This window comes from Solanum pennellii, chromosome 4, assembly GCF_001406875.1.
Source record: "Solanum pennellii chromosome 4, SPENNV200".
NCBI classification, from domain to species: Eukaryota; Viridiplantae; Streptophyta; class Magnoliopsida; order Solanales; family Solanaceae; genus Solanum; species Solanum pennellii.
This window is the reverse complement of record NC_028640.1, coordinates 76,914,464-76,936,183: the sequence shown is the minus strand read 5'-3', so window position 1 is coordinate 76,936,183 and position 21,720 is coordinate 76,914,464. Positions and strand designations below refer to the sequence as shown.

At 36.0% G+C, this 21,720-nt stretch overlaps 3 protein-coding genes across 5 annotated transcripts in view; all 3 read right to left on the bottom strand.

The window, feature by feature from the left end:
• The window catches only part of LOC107018115 (U-box domain-containing protein 44), a 6,821-nt gene extending 2,811 nt beyond the window's left edge, over nt 1-4,010 (bottom strand). The window contains exons 1-3 of one of the 2 annotated variants that reach the window (XM_027916481.1): nt 3,754-4,010; nt 2,456-3,035; nt 2,013-2,322 (exon numbers count right to left, since the gene is read on the bottom strand). In XM_027916481.1, the coding sequence (XP_027772282.1) occupies nt 2,013-2,322; nt 2,456-3,010 (865 nt within the window). In that variant the 5' untranslated portion in view covers nt 3,011-3,035; nt 3,754-4,010. The remainder of the gene's footprint in view (nt 1-2,012; nt 2,323-2,455; nt 3,036-3,753) is intronic. The other variant, XM_015218500.2, reaches the window with a different exon arrangement.
• An 854-nt stretch (nt 4,011-4,864) lies between these two features.
• LOC107015841 (uncharacterized protein At5g43822) lies at nt 4,865-9,231 on the bottom strand. 2 transcript variants are annotated; one of them, XM_015216256.2, is made up of 7 exons: nt 9,115-9,231; nt 8,883-9,036; nt 8,619-8,737; nt 7,652-7,831; nt 7,033-7,089; nt 6,374-6,441; nt 4,865-5,385 (listed from the first exon to the last, which is right to left on the bottom strand). In XM_015216256.2, the coding sequence occupies exons 2-7, from the start codon at nt 9,012-9,014 to the stop codon at nt 5,342-5,344; spliced, it is 600 nt and encodes a 199-aa protein (XP_015071742.1). In that variant the 5' UTR covers nt 9,015-9,036; nt 9,115-9,231; the 3' UTR covers nt 4,865-5,341. The 2 variants fall into 2 exon arrangements, with proteins under 2 accessions (XP_015071742.1, XP_015071743.1); XM_015216257.2 differs by having other exon boundaries at nt 8,883-9,031; nt 9,115-9,218.
• A 589-nt stretch (nt 9,232-9,820) lies between these two features.
• Nucleotides 9,821-20,503, bottom strand: LOC107017792 (epidermal growth factor receptor substrate 15-like 1). The gene is made up of 13 exons (XM_015218055.2): nt 20,354-20,503; nt 16,922-18,014; nt 15,766-15,984; nt 15,454-15,677; nt 14,906-14,980; nt 14,680-14,751; nt 14,463-14,561; nt 14,071-14,142; nt 13,851-13,965; nt 13,363-13,431; nt 12,945-13,245; nt 11,363-11,435; nt 9,821-10,641 (listed from the first exon to the last, which is right to left on the bottom strand). The coding sequence occupies exons 1-13, from the start codon at nt 20,501-20,503 to the stop codon at nt 10,210-10,212; spliced, it is 2,994 nt and encodes a 997-aa protein (XP_015073541.1). The 3' UTR covers nt 9,821-10,209.
• Nucleotides 20,504-21,720: the final 1,217 nt, after the last annotated feature.

The window sequence follows — 21,720 nt, the reverse complement described above, 5'->3', positions numbered from 1 at the left end:
CCCACCCACCCCGCAGCTCCAACCAACAAAAAAGTCACTAAACACACAAAACTAGATACACACACGTCTGTGAGCAAGTTCCCCCATGTACATGTTGAAGTTCCAGCTAGTTTATGAGAAATAAAGTGATAAGCCTTCACTACTAGATCTCTTACCAAATGATTCCTTAGTAAGTGCTTAAAGAAAAGATCTTGTACATAAAAGGAATCATGCTAACCTATCCTATTAGGGAGTTGCTAAGTAGTCTAAAAACTACTAATTACACTCTTGATAAGGAACTCTCTCTTTCTACCCCTGCATGTCCTCTTTTCCGTGGGCGTGAGAGAGGGAGTGAGTAGAAAGTGGCAATCTTGTGCTATTTGTATAATCAAGACCATACAGTCAGATATGACACCCTCAAAAAAACACGTCAAAAAGAAAGAGGTGTAATCGAGACAGTCTACGCTGTTAGAGAAAGAGTTGGACGAAATTAAAGAGAACTTTAATGAATATTGTAATAATTGATAAGTTCATGAATGAGGAAGAAAAAGTCCTACACAATAATCATGATAGTTGCTATGAAATTTCAGACGCAAGGCAAGTATTCCAGGAAAAAAAGTTATAACTAAAGTCTGATGATGAAAAATAGGAGCATGTTCCATAGTTAGGGATCTCCTCTAATCTATGACGGTTTCTATGGCTCTACAGAATGATGATGAGAAAAACAATAACTACCATGTGTTTAAGAAGAGTTCCAAAAAATATCAAATTTTCACCAACGGGCCTACTAGGACGGGCGAGGGACTAGCAACAGTCATCAGGTACACCCCGACTACCTGACTTTTTAACTACTAAGGTTTTGAAAGTCAAGACTTCGTCTATTACAGAATGGAAACTCAGATCTGATTTCGTTAGAAAATATTCATGAATATCAAGCAATTCATCGCTATCATGCCATGATTCATCACATAACTTCAGAGGAAAAGTATGCACTTGAAGCACATGATAATTTAGAATCAACTTGTATGCTAGATAAGGAAGTGATTACGAATTTACAACAAAGGGAATCGATGCAAACTAAGAGAGCTGCACATGCAAAGAACTTCAATTACCAGGGAAAAGGAAAGGGAAGCTACATAAGGAAGTGAATTACGACAAGGAGGGGAAGCAATGCAACTTAAAGAGTTGCACATGAAGAAACTTCAACTGGAAGGGCAAAGGTAAAGGAAGAAAGGATGTAGGATTGCATGGACAATCTTATTGATCGACAGTGTCCAAACATGAGATGAGGTTTTTTTCCCACCCAAGGATAGCTGATGCAGAAATGAAGATAGAAACTTTCATGAAACACTCCACAAAGTCATTTTAATAGTTCATTGTTATTGTAACAAGCTGCTACGTGGTGAGTTATGTAGCAGTCATATAGGGGTGGGGTATCAGTTAGGTCATATTAATTTTAGGTAACTTATCAATTGATTGCTCCCTTGTTTTAAAATGTTATTTTTTAGTTCCTTTAATCAGTTTCCTGATTCACAGTTATTAGGAATTCTAGATTATTATGATGAGGATTGTTAAAAGTCCTTTTTCCTATAAATAGAGCTGTATTTCAGCTTTCTAATACATTCAACCATTATTCTTAATGATATTTTGCCTTTTGGCTTTCATATTCTGTCTAGAAATTCTAGGGTAAACTCTCCGTTTATTTCCTATCAAAAACTACTAAACGCGGTTTAGACATGCTTTGAAGTAAAGAACTTCTACACACTCCCACATCATCAAAATCCCTAATTGTGTATGGAGTACAATACCTACTAGAATCATAAGAAACGGTAAAATATGTTGCCTAAGACAAAAGGAGTTTATTTGAGTGTAAGGTTTGCGTACATCCTACCCTGCCCATGAAGGAAATCCCACATAACTTTTGGGGTTGTCTTAGGCCCATGCTCCATTTCATTTAACAATCAATTGGAATAAATATTTAAAGTAATACAAAGAGGGTCAAGAGATGGACACTCAGACATCAGGTAAAGTACCTTCAAGTAGTAGAGTTAATAGGGGTTGCAGCCGGCCATTTTCTGCCATTTGTTTTACATTAATCTCACACTTTTCCAGATTCTCCAGAGTATTCTCAGCCTTTTCAACAGTCACAAGATTCTCAGATTTGCTGCTGGCCATCCCAACCAGAATCAGAATGGCCCCATTAACTGAACCGATCTTTCCGCACAAATTTTTAGATTTGGATAGCTCATACAACAAAGAAATGGCTGCCTCTCTTTCTTTGGATTGTTCATTTGATAAGAATTTGACTATTGTGCGTACATTGTCGCCCTCAGCCATTGTTTCCTGCAAGAAAGGAGCAGGGCATATAATGAAGGAGAAAAAATTAATCAGGGAAAACATAAACAGTAGGAATAATCAACATCATAAAACAGACTTTGGTAACAACATAAATATTATTTTACCGAAGTTCTACAACCTTATTGTCATCATCGTCCTCTACCACAACTAGAAGCGTTTCAAGAGCTTTACATCGAACTCTGCGGCTACTGATTTTTAACATGTCTACAATCATGGGTATGAGATCTGCATTCCGGATAACATGTTTGTTGGCGCGACTTTTTTGGCAAAGGTGCTGAACAAACTTTAAAGCCTGCATAATATCACCCTCCGCACTACCCATAGATAATGATCTGCGAGCCATATCAATTTGTGCAGCTTCATTCCTTGCATTCCATTCTTCAATGGTATTTCGTAGAGCTATACTTGGATTCAGCTCTGTGCTTTTCAGATCTCTATGTGTTAAAGGGCAAACAGGCTTTCTTCCACTATCCCTACACTCCTTGAACCATTTCTCAATAGCTTCCCTCTCAAAAGTCATGCCATTTTCCAGAGTAACAGGATCCTGCATTACTTGTTTTGTCAAAGGGCATATGAATGCATCATAAATTGGTTCTATGTGCAGTCTCTCGAGATGGTAACTCTCCTCAGATGGGCTACCAGGATCATGATTCCCATCCCAGCTTTCAGCCATTAAAGCTTTGTACCTGTCAAAGCATCTAACATAACTTTAGATCCCGACACAGAATCTCAAACAAATGACACGCTATGCATAAACCGACCTCTTGAGCAAGAGTTCGCTACCATTGATATGAAATACTACAGCTGCCATTATATCATTGAGAAAGCAAATCTAAATTAGTGAAGCACTATGTCGCTTATCCATTTTTGTAGAGTTATATTATCGAGTTAAAAGCAACACCGCATAACACCAACAAAGAAAACAAAAAAATTGGGAAGAGAAGATAATCCAAAATCTAAAAGAAACTTCATAGGATGCTATACACAATCCTAAGTGATTGTCCACTTAAAGAATTCTTTTATCCAAGCTTTGATTATTTATCAAGCCATTGGCATTTCACTTCTATTCACTTGTTGTCGTTATTCTTCTTTGCTGATATACACCAAAATCATGCTTTCTGTATCTACAAAATTCCATCATTGAAAATGTGAACAGAACAAAACAACAAGAGAAATTACAACTAGTACTTTTTCAAACAAAGATCACAATTACAGTGATCCAAATAAATGACCAACAGGAAAGCTAATAATTCCCTGATCAAAGTTCAATCACTAAAGTCAATATAAACCAACACCATTTGAACCCCAATTTCAACTAGCAAAAAAAAAAAAGAGTAAAAAAAAACTTCTACTTGGGGTTGTAAGAAAACTAGAAAAGAATTGAACTTTTCACAAGTCAGCTGAAAAAGTTCATACCTTTATGAAAAAAAGACTGTGTTAGTCAGCTCACAAGACTCAAAGGGAATTTATGAAATCAATTCTCAAACAAAACCCAAGGATGAAATTAAACACAATTCAATTTCTTCCATGAATCTTGAATTAGGGTTTGAATGGGGCCATGGATTGTGGTTGGTTTGGGGGTGAGGAAGAAGAAAGGAAGGAAAAGGAGCTGGCAGCAGGGGTTTAGATGAATACAAACAAAGTGGAAACTTACAAATTATGATTTTCTAATATGCAGTTGGGTGATATTTTAATGTACTTAAAATTGTTGAGTTGACTCAGAAAAAAACTTGGTTGACTAATGAGGAACACAATTTTTTTTTCTCAAAAACTTCAGAAAAGTTTTGTTATTTTCTATATGAACAATATTTACTAAATTTTAATAGTATATTCTTTTCTGTATACAGTAGTATTACGAATTTAAATTCATTAGATTGATAATTTAATTAATTTGTAAAGTAAAATTGAGTTCATTATGTATAAGATCTATAATATCAATTAATTAGGATTATAATTTTGGTGGTGTACAAAAAAAAAACCTGAATTTGTTAAGTAAAAATAAGTGCACCTTTTAGACTACTGCTTTTAGTAATTTTCTAATTTATCTTAAATTATTGGAGAAGAAAAAAAGAAGGTACAAAGAGAACAAAATAAACATAGGAGACTGAATTTGATCAAATTGAGACCTTTTTGGTGTAATAATTTTCTTTGTTTGTGCTTCTCACTGTTTTCTCCTATCAATTTTTTTCCTATATGTGTGAATGCATTTCCTCTTTTTTCCAAATACATGCACTTTATGTTTCTGTTTCTTTTCAGTGTCCTAACATAAATTTCTTCTTCAACCTACAGTATCAATTTTTAGCAACATTTGATAATGACAATTTAATTATCTTATTGCACAGAGTATAAATAAAATAAAAGAGTCTTCACCTCTTATTTCTTTCGATTATATAGCTTAAATAGAACGACATAAACAGTAGTAAAACACACACATATTATAATATATGTGTGGTCTATTGAATTTGACTTGGGTCTTTGTTCCCCCAGTACTTACAACCCCAAATATGGGATGAAGGTCAAGATAGAGTTTACGGAAATATCAATTAGACATTAGGAAGAATTTGTGTTAAATTGTATTATTGGATTTAGCTGTTTAATCAAAACCATGCTACTGACTAAGGAAAAATAAAACAAAAGGTTGTTTATACAAAGTTGCAGACATGTAAATACATGAAACTGAGTATACACAACACTTAAAGTCATCTCTTCCATTTCCAAGGTCCAAAACCTTCCATCTACAGTGATCAATCAAGATAATTCTCTGCTTCACCAAAGCGATGTTGCTCGGATTCTCCAAAAATGTCGTCACACCCATGGCGGATCCTCTAAAAATACACTAGTTTTTGGAAAATCCGACACATACACTTGAAGAGTTCGAGCAATGTAGCACCCAAGTGCAAGATATTTCCTGCTCTTTAGCCAGAACTGAAGTCTTCCTTAACTTAAAACACATTGCAAGTTCCAAAAGCACTTCATCAGTCCAAGGATCCATGCTTAGTAGACATCAAGCTATCTCTTCAGCAAATATGATTTCAAAAATGACTTGAACTGCAGAAGAGAAGCAATTAGAATGTCGAAATTGGGGTTCAATAACAAGTAAGGTGGGCAGTTAAAACAATGCTTTACAAGCTTCTTTTTTAACACAACTGAAACTCGATTCAAGCTAGCAAGACCTTACTGCATAAAGTTTAAGTGTAGCTACAAGCAAAAAAACATGGTTAAGAGGCTCAATATGGTTGCTCTCACCTAGTATATTTCCTAGGAGCTTTAACTTACAGGACTTAGATAACTTGATGAGATGATTAAACAAAGTTACACAACATCAGTAACTCAAGAAATATTACGGTGAGTAACAGCTGCCTAAATACCTAATCAGCAAAGGGAAGTGGAGGAATCACAGAATCTAAATATCTGAGATTGAAAGTGTTAAAATTCATAGATTTGATACAGTTGTAATATTTACTATCTCTTAAGTTAACTCCTGAGCCTTCTAAGTTGACTGTAAGCCTAGAGATCAGGTAATCCAGGAGTAAGGGGCAATATCCAGGTCTTCTCTTTTCTTCCATAATAGATCTCTCCATGCATTAGCAAGTCAACATCCATATCTTTATTTCAGGCCACAACAAAAGAACGTCTGCCTTCTATTTTAGGTTGCCACATACTCATGTCTGAGAAAATTATCGACTCATGTCAGACAAATGCATACTCACTGCTGGTACCTCTAATACAAAGGTGTTTCTTTCCTTTCTCAAAGAAATCGAACTTTGTAATCACCACACCAAACTGTTGACAAAACCAAAATACATTTTGAATTCTTCTCTTCATAAATGTGCCATGGTATAACAGTTTGTTCTGACAACATGTTTATTTCACAGGAAAGAATAACTGCAGCCTTATATTGATGAACTGTCTGATAGATGGTTGGATTCATACTTACACCAGTTTCGTTAACAATGGGATTTGCACAGATTCAAACTCACATCATATGCCATATCAATTAACAAGTCACTTGATTTCCTTTACTACGTTCACTCACCTTCCTCTTTGGGGATGTTAGGCTGATCATCCAACAGTTGCTGAAGTGCAGCTAAATCATCAGTTGCACTGCAAGATAGTCGAGTTACAATATGTGCATAAATGTTTAGAGAGAGAGACGGAACCTAATGAAAACCCTGAATATCCCTATCAACACTCTATTAAAAACTAAAAGTGCCTATTTAAAGTAGTTCTGCATATTCTTGACTATTTTGTTCCTTTTCTAGGAAGTACTCATACGAAAAATACTGACATAAAATGATAGCCTTTGAAAGAACAGAAAAATTGTGTGTAGATCAAAGCTTGAAAACCAATACAGCCATAAAACTGTAGAGAATAATTCATGAAACGTTTAGAAATTACTGAGGCCTGCAGTCTGCATACCATTAGAGCATTGATTCAAATGAAGAAATTATTATGCTGCATTATAACTTCTTACCTTGATGTGAGGCCTATTTAATAGTTAAATTACACTTGAAATAAAAAATGGTATCACTGGATAGGAGCTAAGGTCTTTATTTTCATCAGTTAGGATTACCTAAACATTTTTCTTGGGGAACCAAGCAAATTGACAGAGGACAACTAAATCACAACCTATCCCTCAACCTCTGCCAGTGAGATCTAGAGAAGAAATAAATGGCAAAAACTGTCACATCATACCTAGGCTGTAAAGCAAATGCTGAAATTGCTGATATGACCGACAATTTCAGACGGTACCTGAAAAAAGTACTGGGGGAATTAGTAACATAAGTTTGATGCAATATCACAAATAATGCAAGGATTAGAAATAGTTCCAACAGTGAAGAATGATTATATGAAATTCATTGGAGGTGAGGAGGTCCTGGAGGAGAAAGAGAAGAAAGAGGTAAACTTGATTCCAAACAGAAAGTTTCTTCATCTTACCCTGTCATAGTAAATAGATCAACCAAATCATTATCATAGTAACAAGAAAAAGCTCCTGATTGAGCAAGTGAACTTGTGATACTAAGAAGGTGATGGCGGATTGCATGATTATCTGGCTTTATTTTATGGATAATTATATGATTATCAAATTATTAGGAAGAAAGATCAAAGTACATCTATCACAAAGAAAAGGCAAAGATAGAAAGAAGGGGAAAAAAAGAGTAGAAAATTTACTTGGAAAACAACATATTCATGCCTAATAAAGGCTCAAAGATGAAATTTGCTAGTACTAAAAGACAACAAATTTTCTCATTTAAGACAAACAAGGCAGGAAAAGAGAAACAGGAAAAATATATATGTTCTTCGTTATGCATACTCTGATTGGTGCATCTCATAAAGAAGTTGTAGCCCGTCCAAGCAATCAGCAATGCTAGGCTTCATCCCGACGTGTTGCTGTAGCTGTTTCACATTCTTCTGAACGGATCCCCCTTTTATGAGCTGTCTACCATCACGAACCATCTTATCAAGCGACAACACAACCGCATGAAACTTTTCCCTAGATTTTGAACCAAACATAAAGAGGGAAAAAAATAACCCTCTTAGTTGATAAAGCAACTTCTAGCTCAAAGAAGTTAACTTACAAACAACTGCAGAAGCTACTCAATTACTGCTATAAAACATTACGAAGGAGTAACATTAACTAGCATAATCAAATACAAGAAAGAAGAACAAAGAACAAATCAGTGTTATCAAAGCCGTGCTTAAACCCTGAAGCGAGGCTCAAATAATGTTGAGCGCCTCTCCTCACTTAATGTCTACTTCAGTGCCTGCCATCAAGGCTCTAATACAAATTTTGTCTAGCAAATGAGTGTTTCCTGAAGAGGTGACACTTAAGAAGTGGTATATCACTTTATCATTACAAAATATTCAATTTCACTATCCATATATTTGTTTTTCATGTTTATAATTATTAGACTTGAACTAACCATACATGTATTTTATCTCCATTTGCACCTTCTTTTTTACTAAACCCACGTTTTATTTTCTCTTTGTGCTTAAAGCTCCAAATGACCATAGAGCTTTTTTACGCTTTTTGCTTTTAACAAAGCTGAAACATATATAAAAAGGTCAAACAACAATATTTTGAGTTATAAAAATGACAAAAGATTGTGTTTTCCAGTAGTTAATTTATTCTAGTTAGAGACTTGAGAATCACTATTTAAAGATAAGCACTACTTAACATGACATACCTGTTTCAATTTTTTGGTATTAAAATGCTCCCAAATGGAAAAAGGATTAGTTTGGATTGACATAACTTAGTACCATGGACTAGAAAGACCTACATAGTTTCATTCATTGTAAGCAAGATAGTTTGTAGAGAATTCATCTGTTTCAGCAAGACAGCTTCCTGAATGCCTTTAACACATGTCAAAGCACCATAGTTCTTAGAATCCTGAAGAATCTGCATAAAAATGTATTCTTTTATGAGCTATGTCAAAAGCCGTCCATATTTATAGATATTGAATCCGGTATATTGATTTTGAAAATCCGGACTCAGCCACTGATTTCGAGCCATTGGAATATGGGTAAAAAACTGGGGAAAGTACCTGTAACCTCTGAATGATGGAAGAAGCATTGTTGAATTGAGATAATAATCGAGATTGTAGCTCATTCCACTTCTCCATCTCTTCCTTCACTTTCCTGAATTTCTGCTGATACTTTTTAATTATAACGTCCATCTCCAATTTACCCAAACCTAACCTATCAATATTTAATCAAACAATTAAAAAAACCTATAACTGAGACAAACATAGAGAGATACAGAGAGGAAATTACTACCGGAGTTGGCCGGAGAAAGAGAGGGAGCGAGGGGAATTAGTGGCAGCCGCCTGAGAAGTATTGACTTCAGCTGAAGATACTATATAAACTTTTATATTTCAAAAAGGTAATAAAGTACATTTTACTTATGCTTATTATGCTTCGGGACCATAATCCTAAAATAACCTTATTTTTATTTTAACAAACAAATAACAGGGGCATTTTTTAATTTAGGAGGTCTTTTTTTCCTCAAATTATATATATTTTTATTTTAAATAAAAGCATAAAAAGAAATATAAAGACACAAACATAAAAAAAGTCAAAACTATTTTTATTTTTATTATTGAATGTCTTGTGTGTTTTGATTAAGTATAAGTTTCAAATTTGATAATACGATTCCAAAAGTTATAACATATACATTGGTTGCATTTCAAAAAAATGTGATCTAGTAGTAGTTTGCATTTCAATAATGTGAGTCACAAAATTCAAGGAAACATTATCTTCAAGCCATTCATTATCATATTTTTCATGTATTCTACTATGTTTTGCCTATTTTTGAAACTGTCGCTACATATAATTGAACATTTTGAAGGGATGGGGGTGGGAATCGTTTAATTTTGTTGTATTATGTGCTCAAAGGTTATTAATAGCTTGTAAATCCCAGTCTGAAACGAATAGACATCGGATAGCTAGTGAAATTATACATTTCAAACACAATTCACGAGTCTTCAACTACCGATCAGCACTAGAAAAAATTTATTGCGAGTGGCAAACCATTTGATACAATCAAGTATATCAAACGAAAAAAACTGTGATACAAACATATTGCAGTTCTCGAACAGTACATAGCAAAAAATGAATTACAAAACCCAACCCTTTCCCTTTCTCATTTTCCCTCTCTTTTCTCTCTAAGCAGAAAAAACATGACTAAAATAACTTGACCCTGGAAAAATGGATTTTTCTGTCATGAAGACCACTGGGATTCTTCAAACATTTGGAAAACCAATATAAACTGTATCTTATCGTCCTTCTAGGCTATACAACACACACGTGCAAATAGATGGCATGGAAAACGCCGAGGAACAATGGCCCAATGGCAATCAAATATAACACAAACTAGAACGAACTCCAATGATCAGAACTTTTCTTGGTGTTTTGACTCTCAGATGAGACCTTAAATGGTCCACTGGATCCAAATGGGTCTGCGTCATCAAATGAGTATCCTCGACTATGATCAAAACCACTGGCACTATTTATGGAGTCGAACCTCGCGAGTGTCTCCTTTCGTGGGGAAGATGCACGATCATTTGTACTGAAGGAATCATACCTTGAGAAACTGTCAAAGAAAGGATCTCTCGATCCTACACTATATCTAGGAGAAGTTCCCGCTCTTGAAAGTGGTGAGCCAGGAACTGAATCCTCAAAGGTAAATGGGCTATTCTTCTGGTATCTACTTTCAGCCCCAGGAGACTCTGTCCTTGTTGGACTTGCACCGAAATCAGTTGAGTCAAAGAAATGTTTCTCTCCATGCTTCACATGATCCGACTCCTGCAGGATATTATTAGTCAATGTACAGGGAGACTGCAACAGAGCAATCTAGCATTCCATCATCATCAATAGATGGGAGTATCAAAAAGCAAAATCCAACTGTGCAATTGAGATCATTATTGGGTGTGTACAAGGGTGAAAGCAGGAATTATGTTAATTGGGCGACCAAGATACACATGCAACATCGGAAACTCATAAATAAGCAAATAATAAAGGGAAACGATAGAAAATGTTTCCGTATAAAATATGAACTAGGATATCTTGTTTTATTAAGAAGAAGATGTTATTTCACATACTAGATGAAGATGAATTTTTTAGTGTTGTTTCATTTTTGGTGTAAACAGGAGTATATGGAAGATCCAGAATCAGTTAGAGATGTCTTAAGCTCTTTGTAATTTTTGTTGAAGGGTTGAAAATCTTCCTGATACTCAACCTCAATTTTAATTAGGAAACCAGTAACTTGTTGTGACAGGTTTCTGATTCTTTGGAAATAGAATACAAGTTGTTACTTTCTCAAAATCAAAATTATCAAACTACATATAGGAATGGAAAAAGGAAGGAGCATTACCGCTTGCCAACATTTTGTCTCAGATTACTTATACAGCAGATTAGTTGTTAAGTGGAATAGTCAGCACTTGCACATATTTGCAAAATGACAAGACATGTGACATCTAATAACATTGAACAAAACTATATCTGATTAAGGCCTTTGCCTACTCACCTTAGCACTGAAGCCCCAAACAGAATCCACATCATCATTATTGTCAAACGTACCCCAGCCAGGTTCATCAAATCTGTTAACCCAATGATAAGGAAGAAGAAAAGGACATGAATAAGAATGATGCAAAGCTAGCTATAACCTCTGCCACAAGTTTAGAGACGGCATGTCAGACAAGATCAAGGACACACAGAAAGACTTAAAATAAAAGCTTGTGGGACATGACTCAATGAGGGCACTGAAGAAACATGTTTGTGCTAGTAGGTAATTTCACCATTTGATATACATCAATCCAATCAAAGAGCTAAAATTCGTGTATAAAATACCAGTACAAACAAATGGTTGTTTATCCCCCACCCACCTATTCAAGTTTCTCCTTAGTAATTACCTTAATGGAAAATATTCGCCAAGCCTTGAAAAGCAGCTCTTAAACAGAAGGCAAATTGCCAATTATCTGTCTACTGCAAAAGCTTGAGCATTTTTCTACCTTTTAATGAGACAAGGAACAACATGCATTTTAGAGATATATGGGTCACTATAGCATACTTGAGCATTTCCCTACCGTAAGTCATGATTTTCTTTTTCCCCTTCCCCTGATCAATTTAGAAATTTCTTCAAAAGTCAAAGAGTTAATACAAAAGCTCAAGGTACTTGCACATATTTCCCCCAAGGTTTATGCTGATCATATTAGCTACTTTAAGATTTTAGTACCAAAAGAAGCTATATCTAGTTTAAACTTACGAGGCCCTTTTTGCTTATAAAACTAACTGAGAGGCAAAAGTTCAATGAAACAAAAGAAGTTCCATCAGTGGATTAGAGCAACAAAATTATGGGTACGAAGTCCTAGTCATCAAATTGTACTCACTGTGACAATCCCCTTTCATTGGCATAACCGTATGGCAACTACTCCAGTATCCTCGCTACTATCTTGCTCTGGTTACTAACTCAAAATACTTACCATGAAGGATTTGAGGTCAAGATGAGATGTTTCAGCCAGGAAAGACAATGATTTTTTTTCTCTCTTATTCCAAAGAAATACAAGGGAGCAGGGGACGGGTGGGGAAAGGGGACAAGAAAGGGACTTCGATGATGCAAGGATGAGAGAAGCATGGGATGATTTTGTTCTTTTACTGTGGGTGGGCAGCCTCTGCTTTTGGTGGACTTCGTTTTAAGGGCAACGCGCTGAATTAGTAGATATTATGGAGATAAAATAAGGAGCTTTATTTAACATTCAAAACCAGAATGGAGTAAGACTGATCACAAATCTTAATAAAGGTATAATTAACACTACATTTCAGCTTTACTATTCAGAACATAAGATGCTATATTCTGTTTTAATTTATTTATAAACTAATGAGACAGACGCAAGACATACTAAGGATGCATGAAGACACTAGTGAGCAGTGGTCAAAGACACTGGTCAAAACGATTCAGAAAAAGTGAAACATGCATCACGCATACCCTCCTAGATTTAAACAGACGTTTGACATGAAAATTCTGAAAGCTTCATAACTATGAAAATTTGGAACTAGTAGAAATGGACAAATACAGATGGAAAATATTGCACGTAATAGCCAAATTATACCTATCAGTTTCAGAGTCCGTTTTAAAGCTCTTGCCGAAATGGTTATCAGAGTATTCACCAGATGGACTATCAAATGCTGTTCCTTCTCGTGGACTTCCCTGTGGACTTTTTGACTCTTCGTCGCTATGCATATACATCAAATCAGTCTCAACAGTACTGTTGTTTCCTTTAGCGGAATGGTTTTCTGACTTGGCATCAGCATTTGACATAGAATCAGAGGATTCGCGATGAGTCGGAGAACTTTCCTTCTGAACAGATGTGGATTTGGAATTTGCAGGCACAGCTACATCAAAAGAAAATCCTGCAGAAGTGATATAGGGATGCACATACGTCAAACACTATGCAACTTATATGGTGCCAGAAAGACAACCGATGAAGAACGGGAAAAGAGGGAGGGAATATATTCAAGAAAGCAAACCTTCATCTTCAAATTTATCCCAATCTTCATCCCAAACAGCTGATATCTCCGGAATTCCAGGTTGCCAGCCTTGAAAAGGAGAAGACCATTTCAGACCAAAAAAGTTAGATGGAAAACATAATAAACAAATGTGATGCAACAAATTGAAAAGTTGCCAACTTTCTTCGAGTTTCCTATTTTTTTTTTATAAACAACATCAACACAATAAATTCAAAACCCATTGAAAAATATTCAATTTTCAATAAATAACTGCAAGAATTGAGCAAGAATAAGTTCCAATTGTATTATCTGAGTAGCAAACACAGAAAACATAGGACCTCAAGAACTGATATGACATTATGCCCATATGCAGATGAAATTAGTAGAGTTGACTTCTTAACCAGGGTAGGATGTCCAGAGTTCATAAGAGACTCAATAGGAGCAAGAAAAACAAAACAAACAGAGAACAAGCTGTCAAGACGTAGAAAAACAAGGGGAAAAAAACTCACCAGGGGGAAGTTCAATTAACGCAGTTGACTTCATATTAAGCTCGTGTTTCTTGCAACGATCCACCAAGGCCTTTAGTAGCTCCTCAAGATCATGTTGTATGCGATCAGCACGGACCTGGACAACCAACAGTGAACGAAACATAGCATAAGTTCCTATGGAAACACATACTTCCCAACAGTTTACTCGAGTAACCAAAGTAATAAGGTCTGTCATCTTCACCTGAAGAATACCATCAGTGCTGCCACCTTGTTCCATTTTAGTGATTGCCTGTTGCAACTCCAGCTTTCTCTCCTGAATAAGGGAATTTTTTCCTTTTATCTCAAGAATATAAACTAATATGCTCCAACAAGTCAACGAGCACTAAAGACTAGGAAAAGAATAAAACAAATGACAAGCTAGAAAATGCTATAAACAAGCCAGCTAAACAATTAAAGAATTGGAACACTAGAAGAAGCCGAGAAGGCGTTTAATCATAGAGATGCAGTGAGGAATGGTTTATTCTTATGTGTATAGCATCTTGCAGCAGTAAACTCAAATCTTTCGATTTGTGAAGGAGCTGGGATACATAACTATAGTACACATTTGAAAGAATATATGGAGCAAAGTCTTACTTGAGTATCACGAAATGATGCTTCTTCAATTGTCAGTTTAGAAGCAATTTCTGCAACTTGCTTGTACTTCTCTTCATATTTTTTGCCAAGAAGCTCGGCCTAAAATAACTCATCAATTGACAAAGTGCATAAGAAGGGAGAAACTGAAACCAAACAAATTATGAACTTCAAAGAGAGAGAGAGAGAGAGAGAGAGAGATCAATGGACTGAATTGTACCTCACGTTTATCAGCCAATGCCCTTTCAGTGATTTCATTAAGTCGGTTATCACACCTACTTTTGTACAAAACCTGGAGGAAAGCCCAATAAATAAAGAAAATGGATGAGGTAGGGAAAAAAATGAAGAGATAAATATAACATAAAGAGCAGGTGATAGTTGAGAAAAAGCAACTCGAAACAATAATAATGCAACATTGCTGTACATTGAAGGCGGCAACTACTCACAAGATCCTGCATTTTTGTGCGGTAGAATTCAAGTTTCTCCTTAGAATCCAGAAGCATCTTGTCCTTGCTTTCATCCTTATCAAACAAAGGAATTAGGTTTACTACGTCAACGATATTCGTGAAGTAGAATAGAGTGCTAGAATTCAACACACAGACAGCTCTTAACCTGAATATGTCTAGACTATGTTCGTAACATTCTAATCAATTGAATCTTGAAAAAGTATCAGATGGTATGGCACTGAAACAGCCTAACAGTAGTTGTTAGACACATTAAGTTTCTGGACAGGGGAAGCTAGGAGAGGCTGCACTATCGTCAATAGCTTGATTTAATTTTATTGAGGAATCATTATCCGCATTAAACTGCACACAATCACTACCTAGCTGAATTTACTCCGGGAGAGTCTTGAGGTTAACAATTCACCCAGGTTGAGGGGCAATTCTAATCAAAATCATTCTTTTACTCAGTAGGTGCACTCAAGATTACTGTAACCCTATTACAAGAAAACCGACAGATGAGACAATTACCTAGAATATAAAGGAAATAATACCTTATTCTCTTCTGCTGCTGTTTCTTCTCCCTTTGACTCCGACATATTCTGCTCCCCATTACTTAGTTGGTCCATATGAGAATTATTCACTGATGGTGCTCTAGCATTTTGCTGATTAAATTGCATCGCTCGGTCAGACTGAGGTAATGCCCCCTGCATAGGAGGTCTTAATCCAGGATGTGCAACTGGCTGTACACCAGGCATCCCTTGTGGAGGCCGTACGCCTAAGCAGAAAGAGAATGATGAAACAACTTCAGTATACCAACAAAGTGGTCGAAACTTAAAACAGCTAAAATACGGTTTAGATAGTACCAGAAGCAGGACCCCAGCCAGTGCTTCCATAAGCAGCAGTCGGTGGACCTGCTAGGGCCAGCAGAGTCTCATCAAGCATAACGCTATTCGGTAATGTAGATGGAAGAGAGCGGCCTTCCCTATATCGTTCCATCAAATACAGAGCTACACAGAACTCCCTCAAAGAGAGCATGCTGTCATTATCTTGATCAGCCAAGTCCCACACCTGCTTCAAGACCTCTGACAGAGACAACGAATGATATTACTGAACATTAAACACGTAAAACAAACTCCAAATGACACTAAATAACACAAGTAGGTACATGGTTTGAAGCTTGGCATGTTTTTTTATAGGAGTATGGAGTATTAATGTACAAATCTTAAAAAATAAGTGTCCAAGAACGAAAAATAGCAAGTTGATTTGTAGCTTGATCAGGATTCAAAGTCCAAAAACTTGAAGTTAGAGAAAATTCAAAAAACAAAAGAACTTTTTACACTCAGTATCAAAATCAAAATGACATGTATAATTTGGAAAAATAATCCAACAGTTCTGAGATATCAAAATAAAATATCTCTGGACTGATAACTCTCCAATAAATCGTGGCAGCAATCCAACTTAGAGCATATGAACCAAGAATAAGGATCTTCACATTTGTATTGTGCCTCCGATAAAACATGACCAAGTAGTAAAAAGAATGATTGAACACAAAAAAAGAATCTCTGAACCTCAAATTTGCATGGATTAGTTTAAATAGGGGCTTCTCTCAGATTTTAAGCTTGTCCAAAAGAGAAAAGAAAAATAACTCTTTCAAACTTTGAGAAGTTCACTTTTTTTATATTGTTAAACACCATCGCTTTGACTCTACTTCCCAGAAGCCCAACAATGGCCCTTTCCCACTTTGCTCCGGGTGTGAGGGGGGTGCCCTTACAAACACAGTTCTATAACATACAGATATGGTAGACTATAGTAGAATTTATAAGATGAAATCTGGTGACTGGTGAGTTAATCAGACTCACGCCAGATTGTACTCGTTATTATTCGAGCTATGTCGTGGAGTAAGATTTGTTGAAAGTGCATAACTAAAAAGAAAAGGATAAAGGAAATAAATAATTCTGACGATAGCAAAATTGTCACTCAAGAAAATAGACACTAAAGGCTGCAAAAATGATAATTTACCTCTTGGCAGTCTCCAGTTCAAGAATAAATCCCGCGCTTGTTGACCGGAGATTTTTCCATCTCTATCTGAATCCACCTCCATAAACACTTTTGCATACTTCTGAACTCCTGCTCTTGTCATTTTTGGCCAAGGAACTTGTGGCTGCTCAGGAGTAGGAGGTACAGAACCCGCTGGAGTTCCAGATGATGACACTGGCAAAATATTCTGAACAGAAGCCTGTTGATTAGGTTTAGACACAGATGGGGTTACTGGCTGCTGATTCCCAGGAGATTGCCTTGTAAGAGTATTAAATGCAGCAAAAGGGTCAGGCTTGGCTGAAGCTTGAGACTCGGTGGTTACTGGAACCATAGCTGAAGAAGTGGGTGAACTCATCAGAGAAAAGTTTGGAGTAGACGAAGACTTCTTTGGTACAGATTGGCTTGCAGAGAAGGTTTCACCACCAAACATTGTGTCCGACGCAAAACCATTACCAGAACTACCAGTAGCTTTTGTATTAGCTTCTGTCATGGAAGGTAGTGAAAGAGATCCCTGAAGAGTTTGCGTAACTGGAGGAACCAAAGGGCTCATTCCTCTATTAGGAGGCTGCATAGTAGGTACAGTGGATATTGCTGCTTGTCTGCCCCCGAGATAGTCATTTGAACTGTTCGAGTTTGGAAGACCAGGACCTGTAAAACTACCACCCCTGGGGAAATTCATGCCAGCAACAAATTGCTGCGGACGTGATGCAGTAGCTGCAGTAGGAATAGGTGGCCTCACAGAGTGACCGGCTTGAGAAGTTAGATATTGTTGGTTCATACCTGTTGCATGAGGTAGCTGTCCTCTGATGCCAAGATTTTGAGAGGCTGTTGGTACACCAGCACCCATCTGTTGTGCAGGTGCTGCACCAACTGAATTTAATTGGGGAGAAGCAACCGCTGCAAGGTTAATCTGTGGAGCAGGGATTTTAGCAGAAGCAGGACCATATAAAGCTGCCTTCACAATATCTGGTGTTAATTCTCGTTTACTCTGTGCCACTGTTACAAGTTTAAGAGCATTATAAAACTCCGGACGGCTAAGATACCCAGTACGGCTCTGGTCAGCATGTGTCCATATCTGCAAACAAAGATACACAATGTGCACGCACAGTTGAACAAATTATATTTACCTCAGAAGAGTTTTGAAATCGTAGATATTTAAAGGAAACTAGTCATAACTAGCTTATCGTAGTGGGGTATACAGAACAGAAAGACATATCAGGAAAGCCTAATAAAAAGAGGAAAAACTAAACATATTAACTTAATGTTTTGTAGAAATACAGAGATAACAAAATAAGACTTCCAGTCCTCCTGCAAGTATGTCAAAGAAACAAATCTGCATATTCACAACACAAAAGAAGCTTTTCTCTAATGCCTAGTAAGAACTTCTTGTCAAGAATATCCTACCATTCTAAACACAACAACTGCAGAAAATATGACCATTATACGATAATTGAATGCCTGGAAAACGGTTAACAAACAAAAAAGCAACCCACACAGGCAAGAAGTAGGGGTGATTTATCAAGAATGGCAACCAATTTCTGCCACAAATCTTTTCCAGAAGGACAGTTTGATATCATATATTAAGTAAGTCCGACATGATAAAAGCAACTTATGAACTTCTAAGGACGTTCCAATGGTAGCCAGTCAGCAATTTGACTTTTATAATGACCTAAATTTTATCAAAGTTAGTCTCTTAAAACAAAAGAAACAGATGATGAATAAGAACCTCTACCATAAGCATACTTACCCATCAAAAAACCTATGGCATAAGACGGAATATGAGAAACGGAGACTTCAAAATAAAGAAAGCTAATGAACTGAAGTCACAAGTACAAAAGTCTGAAACTGCAATCTTAGCTTGGAAGCAAAATCAAAAAGGATCAGTGGATCAGAGGTACGTAATTAATAAAAGAGTATCTCAGAACCAAGGATCATCCTACAAAGGAGATAAACAGCTGCTACACTTTTAGAAGAGGTGACAAGGTTGCTGAACTTCCTTTCAGTGCCTTGTCATGGAAACCTACATCACCGACTTCGAATGCTAGTAGAACAAAGGAACCATCCAACTCAAAATGGCAAAATATCAACTTGCAGTCACAAAATAAATCTTCATCCAATGTGTATAAAAAGCAACCCCAAAGCAGCTTACTAGTTATTTGAACCTCCAACACCAATGTGTCAATTGTGAAAATGCTTTTCTTTTTAGATAATAGTGGTGTCACGCACAGCATTTCAACTATTCCACTAGTACCTACTACCTCCCACTAGCACAGGTACCAGGTTGTGAAAACCCTCTATTCATGCCAATCAATCACTCTTCAAAGGAAATTGCTACTACCCAGGTTAGAGTTCTTAGGGCCTACTTTTTGAACCTGGATATTCTATAGAGTTAGTTAGTCATGTGGGTTTTAACAATCATTTATCAGTTCATTGTGTCCCTGATACAACCAAATAGATGTATAAGTAACCAAGAGCTGTGATGTAAGAGGTAACCATTAGTATCTGGAAATAAAATTGCTTCAATTATTCCTCTTCTACTTCTCCTTCTCCCATTCTCGACCTCTCTCTTCATTCTTCTTACCTTCTTGAACAACTAATATCTTGAAACCCCTTAAGACACTGCACGTGATTGGAGATCAGAGTTCATCTGATCTCTTCTTTTTTTTTTTTTGCTCAAGTAAAAGTATTAGTAATTTCATTCATAAACAAGGCCATACTGGCTGTATGCAAGGGGTATACCAAAAAGTAAAGAATCTACAACATGTGATTCTCTATAAACTCCACCCAGTCATACAGCTGGGAACTTTCTGTTTACACCAAAAGAAAATGAGGAAAGGAGACTACTCATCAACTGAGAGGAACTCCACTCTACTCCTTCAAAAGCTCTCATGTTTCACTCTCTCCAAACAACTCATATTAAAGCAAGCGGAACCACATTCCAATCCCTTCGTATTCTCCTCCTTCTCCCTCTCTTCCAGCTGAACATCAACTCTTCCACAGTATCTGGCATTACCAAAGGTATTAAGATGATTCTTCATGGTAATCCCACTCTTATCATGTCAACTAAGAATCCATTCAGCGACGCCATTCTTCATTATAGTTTGCGCATTGTTTTACAATCTAAATGCAGTCAGTTTGGTATTTACTAATGTGAATCACTGAATCCCTTCTAATTCATGCTAACAAATGTTCTTCAACATTACCGAGTATATTGAACTTCTGACACTTTATTGATTCAATTATGCTCCTTAAGCTCACTTACATTCCTCTAACAATTGATTGAACTGTTTTTCGCCCTTCGAGATCAATACTATACAATACAATACACAATTCAACCACGAACACAACTAGAAACATTAACATAACAACGAAAAGTGCAAAAACAAGTGAAAAAAAGGGAGATATTTAAAGTACCTGAGCTAAAACAGGTTGAGGCAAGTTAGATCCTTTCAAAAAACCAACGGCTTCGGCACCACTGATTCTCCCATCTTGATCCAAATCAGCTCTACGAAAGAAATGTTCAAATTGATCCATATTTGGTCCTCCTTGACTTGCCCCCGCCATTTTCTTCAATTCAACAACTCACAAATTTAACAGATCAATACATTAGACTTCAAAACTCCGAATTCAACACCGAAGTCAAAAAGAAATACGGCCGGCGGTAGTATTTCCGGTATCAATTATGATTAAATCTTGCAGAAATGAAGCTAAATAGGGAAAATTATGAAGAATTTAGGAGATCTGGAGAGTGAATAAACATAAAATCGGGTCTGATTTACTATGCTAGGTTTTACCCGATCTAGAATTCCAGATTAGGAATTGAACCATAATTCTAATTCTATTACTTTACATTTTGCTCTATACACTCCCTTGTTAATCAAAACTTTACAATTTCACCCCATATTTATTTCTTCTTCTTTATCTTTAGTTTAGTATAATTTTATTATAATGATTAATAATTAGGATTATGTGTGTTGGTTGTGTAAGTGAGGATGTTTTATTCGCGTTGTTAGAAGCTTTGTTATTTTTTAAATTAATGACAAAAAATAATCGTATGATAATAGTGTAATCGTGAAATATATTCGAATAAACATGTTTTATAAGAAAATAGATGTAAAAAAATAGGAAAGAATTATTGATTTGTTTTGTTTCAAAGTCAATTGTATAAATTAGTCGAGGGATGTTTATTTTATTTTTTTTGGTGGGGGAGGGGGGAGATCAAGTGGAGTATTTACTTCAACGTTGTGGAGGTATATCACAACCTCAAATAACAAATGTAATATAATTTATTTTTCTCATCTCAATAACTTTTCTATCATATCTTTAATATAAATACGATATTCGTTTACTTTATTTACATCTAGCACGATTTAAATTTTTCTATCATATCTTTAATATAAATACGATATTCGTTTACTTTGTTTACATCTAGCACGATTTTAAATTTCAATATCTAAGCTTAAAGATGCCAATCAAAAGTAAGAAGAAATTTTTAAATTAGACATGACAAAGGAATTTCAATTGTTTGAACAAGAAAAGATTAGATGATAATTAGTCCTAGTTACTGAACTGGTTAATGAAGCATTGGGCCAAGGAGAGCCCAACTTTGCACTTCTTGCATGAAACTTAGGCCCATTTTTAATGTTCCCTTCATTTTGTTTTATGTTCACAAATGACCTCTACGATGGTGGTCTTGAATTTTTAGTCCCCTTTTTATATTTGTTGTCACATTTATTTATATCTTGATACATTATTGACTTTTTTATACAACCATACATCTG

What these genes read in the sequence shown, in the direction of transcription:
- LOC107015841 (XM_015216256.2), bottom strand. Translation starts at nt 9,014, where the DNA reads ATGGACGTTATAATTAAAAAGTATCAGCAGAAATTCAGGAAAGTGAAG. An exon ending in TATGAGATGCACCAATCAGA is followed by an intron (nt 7,090 to 7,651) that starts GTATGCATAACG and finishes TACTTTTTTCAG; the next exon opens with GTACCGTCTGAAATTGTCGG. An exon ending in GCATTTGCTTTACAGCCTAG is followed by an intron (nt 6,442 to 7,032) that starts GTATGATGTGAC and finishes ACTATCTTGCAG; the next exon opens with TGCAACTGATGATTTAGCTG.
- LOC107017792 (XM_015218055.2), bottom strand. Translation starts at nt 20,503, where the DNA reads ATGGCGGGGGCAAGTCAAGGAGGACCAAATATGGATCAATTTGAACAT. An exon ending in GCACAAAAATGCAGGATCTT is followed by an intron (nt 14,752 to 14,905) that starts GTGAGTAGTTGC and finishes GCTTTCCTCCAG; the next exon opens with GTTTTGTACAAAAGTAGGTG. An exon ending in CATTGGCTGATAAACGTGAG is followed by an intron (nt 14,562 to 14,679) that starts GTACAATTCAGT and finishes GAGTTATTTTAG; the next exon opens with GCCGAGCTTCTTGGCAAAAA.